At 46.7% G+C, this 14,051-nt stretch overlaps 1 protein-coding gene across 4 annotated transcripts in view; it reads left to right on the forward strand.

Annotated features, from left to right (window-relative positions):
* Positions 1-13,225, forward strand: part of LOC135401434 (excitatory amino acid transporter-like) — a 76,924-nt gene extending 63,699 nt beyond the window's left edge. For all 4 annotated transcript variants that reach the window (XM_064633849.1, XM_064633847.1, XM_064633846.1 and 1 more), the window contains 9 exons: positions 663-775; positions 2,151-2,349; positions 3,923-4,130; positions 5,405-5,568; positions 8,352-8,478; positions 8,992-9,225; positions 9,629-9,823; positions 9,998-10,132; positions 11,358-13,225. In XM_064633849.1, coding sequence (XP_064489919.1) covers positions 677-775; positions 2,151-2,349; positions 3,923-4,130; positions 5,405-5,568; positions 8,352-8,478; positions 8,992-9,225; positions 9,629-9,823; positions 9,998-10,132; positions 11,358-11,580 — 1,584 coding nt within the window. In that variant the 5' untranslated portion in view covers positions 663-676 and the 3' untranslated portion in view covers positions 11,581-13,225. The remainder of the gene's footprint in view (positions 1-662; positions 776-2,150; positions 2,350-3,922; positions 4,131-5,404; positions 5,569-8,351; positions 8,479-8,991; positions 9,226-9,628; positions 9,824-9,997; positions 10,133-11,357) is intronic.
* Positions 13,226-14,051: the final 826 nt, after the last annotated feature.

Consider the following 14,051-nt stretch of genomic DNA (forward strand, 5'->3'; position numbering starts at 1 on the left):
CGATGTCGTCGTAGATGAACAGGGATAGCCGTTGAAATGTTTGTGTTCGCTTGGCAACTCTGAAATAAGGAGGAGCTCGGAGCAAACCAACCTTTTAGTAAACTCATGTCCACATTTCGGTTTTGTGAGGATATAACAGAACGCCACCCGTATTGTGTGCGTTTATACCATCACCTGTAACGTTGACGACATTACTGACGCGTCACTGTAAGGGCGTCAACCCTTAAGTCAAGAAAACAGTGCAGACGGCAAGCAAAGGCGCCTTTACATTCGAGAACCAATAAAGTCGAAGAAGGTGGCGATAATAATACACGATGATACAGAAACTAGTAAAGAAAAATATCAAGCTGTAAGCCGTACTTGCAATGGAATTAGCTATGTAACACAACTGATATTACGTTAGATGCACTGCAGAGGAAGTACATTTATGCTATACCAAGCAGCGCAACATCTTGGTCCATATTGGTCCGTATCGGACGAACATTGGCAATACTGGCCCAATATTGGTGCAATCTTGATCCAATATTTGACCGACATTGCCAATATTCGTCCAACATTGGACAAGATGTTTTGCTGCTTGGGATGTGTTACGTTATTTAAAATATATATATATGATCGCGGCTTTCCTGCATATAATTAATTTCTAGTTATTATCCTTGCAGCATAAAACAGAAAGATGCCTGATTCAAAGCCAGACACCAACGCGAAAACGCCAATGCTGGCGGATTCCAGCGTTATCAGGCTAACTCCGCCCAACAGAACATCAGCTCAAAAGGTGAGTCCTGCTTCATCGACCGGATGTGGATATGAATTCACGTACATAGGTCACGTGACATTCGATAAGGGAGTAGTTCCTTTAAACGCGAAACGTCTTTAAAATCGGACGGAAACATACGGGTACCAGCATAGAAATTCGGTGTGTATAACGACAACGTCTATTATCGTCTCGCCTTAATAAGTCCGCAACTAGTAACATCGGAGACGAAAGCGTGGTGCCGCTAACACGACCATCAGTTTCGCGTCGCTGCCGAGCGGGGGCGGCGGGGGCGCGTGTAGCGTTAAATAATCAAAACCGGCACTCGCGGAACTTTCCGTTCAGTGTGTAACTCGCAACACAGACGTGTTAAAGCGGTGATTCGGATGTCTTTGTGTACAGCTTGTCGAGATCAATCGACTTAAGTAAAAAAAAGTTGACTTTGGAAACTATTTCTTTTTGAAAAACTTAAAACAGAAGTGTGCAAAGATTTTAAGAACTCAAAATGGCGGCCGCAGCCCGCTCGAGAGCCAGCCGGAAATACAGATTGCGCATATCTTTGAAGAGAGGAGGCTCTGGGCCACACACCGGTACCCCAGTGTCCTGCGCCGAGCAAAGTAAGAGTCGGTTCCGGGAGCATCGCAAAGCAGCACGCGCACTTCTACCGCCGCTGTGCAACCAATATCTCGCTTTCATTTCAATCCAATACCCTAAAAGCGACTTTCGCACGTAGGCGTCTCACGTTAAGCCAAGGGAGTGAAGAAAGGTGAAGAAAGTTCGGCACACGGAGAAAGAACGAGCGCCATCACGTGGCCCACGTGATGGCGCCTGACTGTCTTTTGTGTGGCGACAAAATGGTGCTGTCATTTCAAATAAGTGTCAGTGGCCAGCATTGATTTGCTGGGTACCTTGTGGCCACAAGAGTCAGCACACCGTCATCACGTCAACCAGCCCGAGGCGTGTATTATCATCAAGCAAGAGAACTACCTATTGAGGTAGCCTCCTTTGCACAGACACTAACTCTACCTTACGGTCCTACGCGCACGAGGCGGCGGTCCCATGATGACCACAGAGGGGGCTGGGCACTCATAGCGACATCACAAACATTGCACTACATGGAAAAGAATAGCCGTCGTTTTGCGGGTGCGGCAAATTCTGAGCCATGTAACTTCATGTGGCCATATAGAAAATCGCAAGTCATAATGAAGAAGACACATGAAAATAAATCCGATTTCTCACATTTGTTGGGGCACGAGGCAGTGTCAGTTGCACAGATTTGCGTTCCTGTCCAAGAAATGACGGGAACTGACACTGCCGTGTGCCGCTCCATTACCATTACCGAGAAATGAGGGGTTAAGTGTCGCTCACACTATTTGACAATATCTGTACTTTTCAGGCAGCAGGATGGATGAGAGAGAACCTCCTTCTGGTGCTGACCGTCGTAGGTGTATTGCTAGGACTTTTATTCGGCTTCCTGGCCCGGCTGGGTGAATACTCCGAAGATGTGGTCATGTTAGTGTCGTTTCCAGGAGAGATTCTTATGGGCATGCTCAAGATGCTCATTCTACCACTTATCATATCGTCCATGATATCAGGTATGTTGCATTGCCGTTATGCACTCATGCATGCAACAGTTTATCAGCTATTGAGCTAGTACTTCACTGTAACGAGGGCAAAAGTTCCGCAAATGCAATATAAGCCAGTGAAAGCTTACACTGCGTACCTCGATGCCAAAAGAAGAATATTACAATCAGAAGGATCTGTAGCGAATTCATTCAATAACAATGCGAACAGTCGCTTTATTGGCACGTCACTTAGACCATAACACGTACACTTACGTCTCGAGACAGCTATGATAATGAGCGACGCCACAATGGCCAGTCCGTGGATAATTTTCCCACCGCCAGTTTTTTACCTGAAACAAGATATCCGCATCACCCCCGAATTGATCCAGAACTCTTGATCCAGAACGACCTCTTGCTGTTCACTTCGCGAAGAAGCTATTAGTATTGCGTATTGATTAATTAACCCCGGTGTACAGCTCCTGGCACAAGACCCACCATTTGCTACTAGTTCACACTAACAAAACTCTCGTATCCACCTAATACATTCGTGGCTTGCTTTGCTAGGCATGGATACTTGGACTTGTGGTAGCTTCTGCATGGTTCGGTCTGTTTGTATCTGTGGCTCCCTCTTCCATTTACAGCCGCCGTACGCTCTGTTTCCCACTTGCCGATGTATGCAATAATCACATGAATGCGTTTTATAAACGTGTGCTAACCCTAACGCTTAGCACTATGTGCAAACTTGTCTGAAACCGGAGGGACTTGAGGGACGTGACTCCAGCTTAAACCCTTACGTGACCTCATTTCGTTTCCGTGAAATATTCCGCAGACCCGCTTTCCACAGGCCTATGAACGGGCTGCTCTGTGTCTGTAATTACAGCGACACTGCAGAGAGGCACACGCATATCCTTGCGTACAGCTCGCGAATGAACTGCACGTGAGCTCAGGTTATCATGGGACTCCGAGGCCACAAGTGGTTCGAACCTTGGTACCGTCTTCGCCGACCAACAAATGTGCGAGTTCAAATGAATGACCAAGGCTTAAGCGGCGCTACACTAGCTGTAGACACGTGCAAGTGCTGCGATTCTACAGGAGAAGAATCGCGTCCAAGTACTCAAGAAGTACAGACAGAGGGGGAAGAGTTCACTCGACCAGCAACCGACCGCACGGGCTACGCTTCCACCAGAGAAAAGTGCCCATCTCTGATCCATCATGTCCAGTTTGCCCAGTCATGAAGGTCATGCGCAGTCGCAATACGCATTCCCATATTTAGTTTTCACGACCACCTAAAACGACATTCTATAGGTGTAGCAATTTTGACAGTGATGTCTTCTGTCTTCTGCTTCTTTCTCGAATGCTGCATGTTATGTGCATCAGAACACATCTCCAGCAAAGCTCCTCTCCTTGCTGCTGCTTTTATTTATTTATTTTTTACTTTGGCGTTTTGCTCTTCGTAAAATAACCCGTTTATTCTTATTTAAAAAACGCGAACGCTCCGTGTTTGTTAACATGCGTACTCTGTTTATTCATTGTTATATTGCTAAGTTACTCAGTTCGTGATGTAATCTACAGCAAGGTTTGCCACTCATGTCATTTCTCGCAGGTCTGTCTATGCTCGACCCCAAGTCGAGTGGGAAGATGGGGTCGCGGGCCTTGGTCTACTACATCGTTACTACCATTTTAGCGGCTATCGTCGGGATCGTCCTTGTGTCCCTCATCCATCCTGGTGACCCATCCATCAAGGAACACGTAGGAATGGGAACGGAAACGAAGAAGGTCACCACACTCGACGCCTTCCTAGACTTAGTCAGGTGCGTCTAACACACAATCCATTCGTGACAACGTGCTCCAGGAGGGGGCACGACCGTTTGTTTGCGACTCACAAAAGTGTAGTGGGAGTGACGACATACAGTGCACGTCATATAGATCAGGTGACCGGAGCCGACCAATCTGCGGTGAGACGCCGCCACAACAGGGACAGACAATTCAGCTGCCAGCGTAGATGGCATAGCGTAGACCGACATAAATACGAGATACTAGCGACGGACAAGCGATGCGATAAATTTCGTAGGAGTGTCGCTGCACGCTGTGAACTTTTAGGAGAAACAATTACGCTTCAATTAAGATAAGATTAAGCTACACGATTAGGCTCCTCTGCGAGCTGCGGTGTGCTGGGAGAGGATAATTGTTTGTCCCAGTGATTTTCCCTCACCCAAACTTCTGGAATCGCGCAGAATGACGTCACACTCTCTCCTCATTTTTCTTTCCTCCTTGCTCCTGACAGTCGTCAAAAGACAAAGTGTGGTATTAGTAAACTTTCAAAAAGCTTTATGTGTTCAGTGATGGTGTTCCTGCTCTGGTGTTGAATTTCGGATGTGTCCTCGGCTCCGGCAATAAGAAATTCGTAGTGCGACATTTTTAAGACGATGTCTTTATGGGGCCAGCCACCGTGTAGGTCCGTCCGTAACGTTACGGTGTCACGTGACACCACTTGACACAAAACCGGCCAACGATGTCCCTATATAAAGCAACAGCATTTAAACGCTTATGGCACAACGGCCAAAGACGCAGCCAACTCTTATAGTGTAACTGCTTAATAAATTTAAACGTGGCTCGAACTCAGTTTTGTGATACTGTCTCAATCTCACGGCAGGTAATGGTATTTACTGTTGTCCTAGTATCCCCGCTCTTCACAAAAAGTTGTTCCTTTTGTAAATGGGATTCATTCGCCGCTATAGACGACCTCAGCTCCTTGCGTCATTGATTACGTAACGCCGCCGCGCAAAACAATCTGGTGGGCACAATCAGCTTTATCAGCCGACGCGTGTTTTCAGCTTCTTGCCCACCACAGCAAAATATAACCTCGAACCGGTCTTCTCGTGACGTCACATGTTTGTAGACAGGGGGTCGTCTATAATTTTCCGCTGATGTCTTCATTTAGTCGCTACTAATAGTGTGAGAGGGTGTCGATAACGATTTTCCAACACTGTAATATTTGTGTTCCAAATCACGGCTATGGCATTTAGCCCCTGTGACCATGTAGGCCCTGAGATTGTAGGCCCTGAGCTGGTCCGTTGTTTCGCAGGAACATGTTCCCAGAAAACCTCCTTCAAGCGTGCTTCCAGCAGGTGGAGACTGTGTACGTGGAAGAAAAAGCTAACAAGATAGTTCCTCTAAACATCACCAACCCTTCCAATGAAACGCTCCTCAAACGTCAGCTCCAGTTCAAGGATGGCACGAACGTTTTGGGTATGTTAGCTTCTTCTGTGTCACGTTTCCCAGGGACTTATATTTTCCGTGGGTACATTGAATTTTCTTTTTAACTGTGCAGTATACTGAACATTTAAGCGTGCCAAATATTTAATGTGGAAGCGTGTAGGAAAACGTCAACATGAAAACGTCACTCCTTTCGTTTTCCTTCTTCGTATTTCTTCTAGAACGTAGAACCACGACCCTTTGGTAGAACTGTCATAAAGGCGTTTCTTAATTCCGTGTTAGCACTGCGAAGCAACTGTGACTATTATCGGGTGTACAGACATGAACAGATGGAGAGAGGACTGCAGGAAGAAGTGGGTGACAATGGGGTTGGCATGCGTCCTAATCCGACTTCAGTGGGAACTGGGCCGACATTCGTCTGAAAAGTCTGCCGGAAACCCCAGGGAAAACCTCAGACAGTACGAGCTGGTGCCAGTATTCGAACCCGCGTCCCCTCCGAGTCTCGGCGCCGAAAGGGTTTAAAAAACTTGAAAGTGTACCTATGGAACGCGAGTATGAGACGTCAAGCGCATTCCTTTTCGGAACGGATTTCGGAACTTTCCACACGAGGACTGAAAGGTGACCCAGGTATACATAACTTGTGCGCATTTTAGACTAAGTAGAAGAGGGCAAACGGAGCGACACCTATTAGACATAAAACCTGGAGCGAGGCAGACATAGTCGACGAAGACCAATTACCAGATTTTATGTGTATAGTCATGTACCGACTGGCCAATCCTGCAATTTTAGGCAGATACCTATTAGCACCTGGTTGAGAAATTGCGCGTCCAACTGATCATAAGAGCATGCGATGCACGATCAATTCCCAACCCAGAAAATTGGATGCTGCAAGAGTTTGCGTAAAACCAATACGCGGTCTGCGTAAGCTATGTAAAATCGTGGTACGCGGGGCAACCACACCACTCAATTCGAGCAATTCAATTCGAGCAATTCAATTCGTGCACCAGCACATGTGGTTTGCAGCTGGGAGCCGTCTAATGAAAGTGACAGCTCTGAGAAACCATTCACTCCTCATGAATCTGCACTCATATTCCCATTCCCGAGCATTTCAGAGCTGCGGTAGAGACCAAGGCCTCGTATCTACCCTTGGGCAACAACACACAGTGCACTCCTTATGCAATCTCGCCAAAGTTAATTATGAACGCAAACTTTTCGCCGCTAATGGACGTGGACCGTTTCGGAAGCGCAGGCGTTTATGCATGTTCCGCGTTAGCAGTTGCCATGTTCCTTGAGAAACGTCCTCTAATGAGGATCCCATGGCGGAAGCGGAGGATGAAACGTAATGGAACCCAATGAGAGACTGCTTGGCGCTCTGCCACGAGGGGCTCCAAGTGACATCTTCCGGCTAGATGTTAACTGGCGGCAGGGCTTCCCGCACGGCGCGTCGGCGTTCCCACGTTGCTCGGGAAATTGGCAGCACCTTGCCTGGCTGCCGCAATGTGGGCAATAAACGAGCGGTACGGGTGCTTGTGTGACATACGCGCTTTTAGACACGTCTTCGGAGGTAATTGCTGTAGATGGCAACAGCTCGTTTCGCTTTTTAAACGGTTGGAGGACTGCCCAGTTACATGTAGGTCGAGAAATCCTCATGTACAGAGAATATGACGATGTACGGAATCGCGTGTTCAAATCCAGCGCCATACCATGAAAGCACTGCTTGCCTCTCGAGACACTATAGGGACTTCCGTCTTTACTGTGAAGCCTACCATTGTACCTTCAGCAAACTACAGCAAGCCATGGGAGAGAGTGCCTCCTCTGAGTGTCTGGGAGTCAGGGCCGGCGATAGAGGGGGGCGAGTAAGGCGACCGCCTTAGGCCCAGCTCCCGAAGCCCTCAACCAGGGATTACTTTTTTTTAAATATCAAGTGTGCACTTCACCCCACGCGCGATCTTCGACTAAGACAGAAATGAGAGAAGAATGTGTTAGGTGCTATTCCGTCATTTGATGAGAAAAAGTCCCACTTTTAAGTAAAATCCGCCAACCCTGCAAGCTATACCGAGGATTTCGCACCCTTCTCTCCTCGTGCCATTTCCCGTACTGCTAGAATCTTCCACTGCGAAAATCTTATCATTTCTTATCTTTTCATTACTTCTGGTGTGAAACAGGCCCCGCGATGTGCATTTGCCCCAGGCGTGCACACCCCTAGCACCGGCTCTGCTGGAAGTGCCCCGCCGAAAGTACCGCATGGGAGTGTCTCCCCTGAAGATGAAACGCCCCGTTCATTATAACGAAAATAAATTCATTGTCGCTGAAAATATGGTGTAACCGTTGTCCGCCACAAAGACTGCGCTCTATCACATCGTTTTCGGGGGAGACGATTACACTAAATTAGACTCTGTCGCCACAGCGAGACTTCTGTTATCAGTAGGCGGAAACCCCAGCACCTGGCACGCGCGGTTGGACAATGGTCCGCAAAATTTTGCGAACGTTGAAAGAACGCCGGGCAGCTTGGTTCCTGTCGGTAACAGTCGTTAGGTCATTAGGAAGCTACGCCGCATGTCCTACAGAGTTCCGACTATCCGGGCTGAGACATTGCCTGTGTATTTACCGAGGTGAAAAATAGCTGCAGACGATCCCGACGACCCGATGAAGAAGCCATCGGAGAAGCCATCGGGCACAAAGCAGGCAGCAATGAGCGTGAAGTGCTGTCGCGTTACCATTCAGCAGGCTGACAGTACTAGTACATGTTTGATATAGGATGCCTTAGCCTGACAATGACACAATCGTGGAACTGACAACAGTGTTAATGGTTACAGGGCTGATTGTTTTCTGCATTGCGTTCGGCATCATCGCTGGCCAGATGGGCCCTGATGCGGAACTCATGGTGCGCTTCTTCAGCAGCCTCAACGAGATCATCATGAAGATCGTAGTACTTGTCATGTGGTACGGATCTATTTCTGACACGTGCTAGCTAGTATTGCTGACAAGATATGGAGTTACACGCAAGAGATACAATGTGGGCAGCAGTGCTAAATCTGACAAGCCCTTGCAGTCACGTCCAGCCAGTTACCAGGAACTGCGTGCACCATAGTAGCGTATTTTTAACAAAACCCTGTGAAGCGTTTGTATCCTACACATCTGGAAGTTACACTGCCATAGTATTCTTGTATCATGCCCAATGTAGACCACATGTCCCAACTGAACTTACCTTGTATTGCATAATTTTACCTCACGTAACCGACGCCTACTAGACAACGCTGCCCGCAGCCTAGACGAATAGGTGAAGAATAACCAGCTATTCTTGCCCTAACCCAACTTAACATATTCCTTTTTTGCTAATCGACCATAGCGTGGCGTCCTCGCCCAACTAGCCGCGCCTTACTTAGCGCGATATACAAAGCAAGGAGACAGCGCTTTCGTATTTCGTCACAACATCATGCAAATGTATTAATGCAGGTACTCTCCATTCGGTATCTTGTCTCTCATCGTTGGCAAAATCATGATGATTACTGACTTAGCCAAGATGGCACAGCAGCTTGGCATGTACATGCTGACAGTAATCACGGGCCTGGTCATCCACTCCTGTTTAACGTTGCCGCTCATCTACTTCGCCATCACAAGGAAAAATCCATTCACATTCTTCAAGGGCATGCTCCAGGCTTGGATCACGGCCCTGGGCACAGCTTCCAGGTATGGAACCTCGCCGTATAGCAATAGCATGTGTACAACAACGTGTTGTCATATTTGGAAGTCATCCGAAGTTCAGGATGTCCCCAGGATGCCCGATTCCTGCGGTGAGGTACTAACGGTGTAGTCAGTATGAATGAGGAGGCACCAACAGGTGGCAAAAGCTCGATGATACCTGGATTCCACTGCCTGTTTAAATGGTGTAATCTCGGCTGTATGTGATTGGAAGAAACTCCTAGATCAGTGGACATTTTTCCGTGATGTAATCTAGCATCTTGAGGTTCCGTATCTAGCGATATTATGTAATGTTAGAGATGTGTTCTTAAGAAGCGCAAGACAATACGTCAGATTCAAGCACTTGACAACTTCAATTCAGCATTGTTCTTGTCTGTGTCACTTCTTGTAGTGCGGCAACACTTCCAGTAACATTCCGTTGCCTGGAAGAGAACAACCACATAGACAAGAGAGTCACTCGCTTCGTGCTTCCCGTTGGTGCCACAGTGAACATGGATGGCACTGCACTCTACGAAGCCGTAGCCGCCATCTTCATCGCCCAGATGAATGGCATCAACCTCTCTGTCGGAGAAGTAATCGCTGTCAGGTAACGCACCCTTCATTTCTCGCATATGGCATGTAGAGAAATGCAATAGGACCGGGAGCAGACGAAGAGGTCGTGAGAACAGAACGGGTTTGGCTCGGACTACCGGAGGTTCCGAACAGATTTCGCGATGTGCTATCTTACATTTATATCTGAATTTGCCACGGTTTGTTTCAGTTTGACGGCAACAGCAGCCAGTGTTGGTGCAGCCAGTGTCCCAAGCGCAGGTCTTGTCACCATGCTTCTTGTGCTCACGACCGTGGGACTGCCCACGCAAGACATCTCCGTGATTATCGCGGTCGATTGGATGCTGTAAGTTCATCTCAGTTGTTAGAGAACTCAAGCAGCACAAGATCTTGGTCCAATTTTGGACCAGTATTGGCAATGCCGGGCCAGTGTTGCCAATATCGGTCCAATATTGGGACAATATGTTGTGCTGCTTGGGAAGGGGACACTTCAACATGAAGGAGTTCATTGTTTTTTTTTTGTTGTTGTTTTCTGAGACACTTGAGGAATTGTGCATTCTGTTTGCTGAACAGGTTTCGCAATGCACCATCTTGTAATGCTTCCGGCGATTTTCGGGTCGAATTTTGCAGTGACGAGCCCTCGTATTGCTACATGGCTTCAAAGGAGGGTGTTCGTGTAGGTGTGAAATGCCGTGAGTCACTACTACGGACGTGACATCTAATATATTGACGCCGTGAGGTACGGGCAGTGAGAAGGGAGGAGGGAGCGTAGACGTTCCGTAGGCTTGGAACGAATGGCCCCGCCAAGTGTTGCGCGGCTTTTGTCGAGACGACAAACCTTCAGATCGCTCCCGGAGAACAACTTTAGAAACACCGTGGTGGAAACCTTGAGAAAGTGACCTGCACCAAAATAATCCCCCGAAATTGGGGTAAATGCCACCCAAATAGCACTTCCTATAGTACTCTTCCGAGGAGTGGAAGCTTTATTTTAAGCGACTTCAATTTACTTCGCTCATGTGGGGTCCAAAAGAGGTCTGTTGCAAGTGCTGCCACGACTTCTACATTCCACTCTTGTCTTTTGTCATACGATTTACGTATACAGTTTACACCCTGATGTGGCCGTGCTCCTAGCAACACGGCGTTAATATCAAATTTTAAAAAGCGCCGTTTTCCTTCTGTCTGATAAGCCAGAATCTGGATCCGGTAAACGCCACAACAATATGCCTGAAACAATAGTCCCACTTCTCTGCTAAGCACTAGTTCAAAGTAGGAAATTGAGATGAATCTACATAAGCGCACATTCTCCCTATTATTTTTCTTCATCAACATCATTACGAACAGTGTCGTTCTCGTTAACGATGGTCATGGCAACCATTTTTATTAAAATTTTGATGCACTCTGAACGCTGTAGGAGCCCATGCAATGACCTCTTTTGGCGGACGACTGAGATTGACAGTAGGACTCGCCTGTAATGCAAACGTCGCTTGTAAATACCCATGCAAATAACCGCCCTCTGTCGTTAAATGTCGTCTGCTTTGGAATGTCACGTACAAGCCGTCTCTTTGGCGCAGGGATCGACTCCGTACCTCCATCAACGTCCTTGGCGACGCCTTCGGAGCGGGTATCGTGTACCACCTCTCCAAGGATGAGCTGGACAAGATGGACGCGGAACATGCGCGCCTGGAAATGGAACTCTCCGAAGCAGGCGTCCGCAAGGCGTCATACGCCCTGCGTCGGCCAAGCAATCCTAACCCTAACTTTTCTGCCGAAGGGAACAGTGAAACGCAGATCTAAACCTTCCTTCTTTCTTCTCTTTCCTTGTGAGTTTACCATGACGTGTACCATGAGCGTCGTCCTGGTTGCAGGTTCTGAAGCCAGTCCCAGAAGAATGAAATCATGCGTTATCACTGTTCTTATCGAGGCCACGACGGCTCCGCAAACTTTGACGATGTGTACCACTGTGGCACTGTTTCATGTCTTCAATGATTTTTAAACCAATGCTCATTGTGCATGCATGACGAAGGAACAGAAGAGGCATCATGCATGCACAAGGGCACTTCCCTGACTCCTGTCATCCTGCAACCAGATTCACGTTTAGAGAGCAAAGGTATGGTGACGGGAAAGCCGGACTATCGTGTTCGATGGTGTGCTGACGTTAGATTCACAAGCGAAAGCCCTAATAATTCGGGAGAGTGCTGCCCATCTGTAACCTGTGTACTGCCTCCAGCTTGGAAGGATCTCTTAACATGATGACGAGGAAACGCAGCAGCATACCTGCGTTGCCGACAAGAAAATACATGTATTCCTTCCCCGAAGAACTTTATTAAGAACTGAATTTGAGAAAATCCTACAAGGCCCGGTGTTATAATAACAAAGACAAATCTCAGCCTTCACTTCTTACCGTACAGTCTTATTTTACGCCATCTTTCTTTGTTTCCAATGCATAACAGACACATATCCACCTGCCTTGTAGTTTGTCACCTCTTTGCTTCGGCCCAAACTTATTACGGTAGTGACGTCACGTACGTATGACTCGGGTTTTACGTAAGTAGTGTCGGTGGTGGCAGTAGCCATCACAGTGCCAGGAGTTGCTAAGATGTTAGTACTAGCTCATCACTTCTTTTATTACACGTACCGACGATGTGGTTGGTACAGCTGACTGAGGGTAATGGAACGCGAACTTGCCTCGTGTACTTGCCTGCGGGTATGAGGTCTTCATGTCACCGTGTAGAAATGGATATCGTGGCATCAGCATCTGGTGGATATGGTTTCTTCCTTTCTTCCCGTTTCGACGAGCCACTAATGTTCAGTGTTTCATATCATCGTCTTACATGGTATTAGCATGGACATTTTTTGCTGTTCTGGCGTTTGAAACTGTTACAATTATTATTTCGACGCTATTTTAGTCATTTTCTGATCATATTTCAAAAACGTTCAGTGATCAGTGCCCCAAAGACATCCGCATATAGGTTTGCTGTCACACACAATTTGTTTTATGCGTTCATTTTGTTTTCGGTTTGCCCATGTTTCGATTCGACACCTGTACGACATTCTATGTAAAGAAAAAAAAAAAAAGGTGAGCGTCCGAAAAAAATACTAATTTTTTGGGTGCTTGCGTGTACATATTGCTGCTTTGTGTTCTGTGAGAGCGGGTATGCAAATGAAATACTTAAATAGTTTCGTATCCGGCATATATATACATCAACATACACAGCAATAATGATTTATCTAATAACGCATTAAGAACGAATATGTTTGGTTTCCTGCTCTTTCTTTTTAAATAAACCTGTGTTCTTTACTTTATCCTTGGTACTATTTTTACGTTATCCGGTCATCCGCTTTTTGTTGTGTTTCTTCTGTTGTTCATGCTGCTGTACTCTCATACAGATCTCTCAGTGTCATACTTCTCAAGAAAATAAACGAATGCGCACGAACGATACCTTTTTGTTCCAGGGTTGATTGATTGATTGATTTTTAAAAGAAAAAAAATGGATATGTTAGTCTCGAGCCACTCGGGACCGGCTACTCCAGGACGCGTTATTAAGAAAAGGAAGGGAAATTACACAAAACTAGGGCTCAAGTTAAGTCTCGTTGCTTTCCAAATATAATGCGTTTTCCGTTGCGCGGGACGCCAATTGCCAAGGGTCGTAGCCTTGCGCTTATCGCTTAGTAACGCTCACACTTGCACGAGTGACGTCATCAACAGTAAGTTCGAAGTGTTCGTGCATCCGTCATTCGTACGGACCTACGGTATTTTTTTACGAATAAAATGTCTGGTATCCACATAACGTAGTGGCCTCCACGAATGCAGGATGGGCAATCCACAAAGCTTGAGATGATCCGTTCGTGGTCCTTAATTGTCGAAGCTGATTTGCGGGTTTTCAACACCAGTTGCATTTTATAGTGGTGGCATCAGTATTCGTTGCACATCCATCAACAGAACATGCTGCACCTCTTCGCGAAATGCCAAATGGTCTCTGGCGTGCTTGTTGCATTACAGACCTCTCAAAGTTTTAGAGTTTTGAGACACAAATGGGATATTTTGAAGTAGTGTTTAAGTGTGTCTCGTTGTAGGACCAATTTCTCTCTCTTTTCTTTTGTTTCTGAACATTGACGCAAGTTTTCGTGGCTGGTCAGAACTTTATTTTTTCTTTATTAACAGCTATTTAACTACCTAATGTACACGGGTGTTGTTCCAAAATCCCTGTCCTGCAGCGTTATATTTGTCGCATGCATTTGTAACTTTGTACTTTAACAAAATGAAA

Source organism: Ornithodoros turicata, chromosome 7, assembly GCF_037126465.1.
Source record: "Ornithodoros turicata isolate Travis chromosome 7, ASM3712646v1, whole genome shotgun sequence".
In the NCBI taxonomy this organism is placed as follows: Eukaryota; Metazoa; Arthropoda; class Arachnida; order Ixodida; family Argasidae; genus Ornithodoros; species Ornithodoros turicata.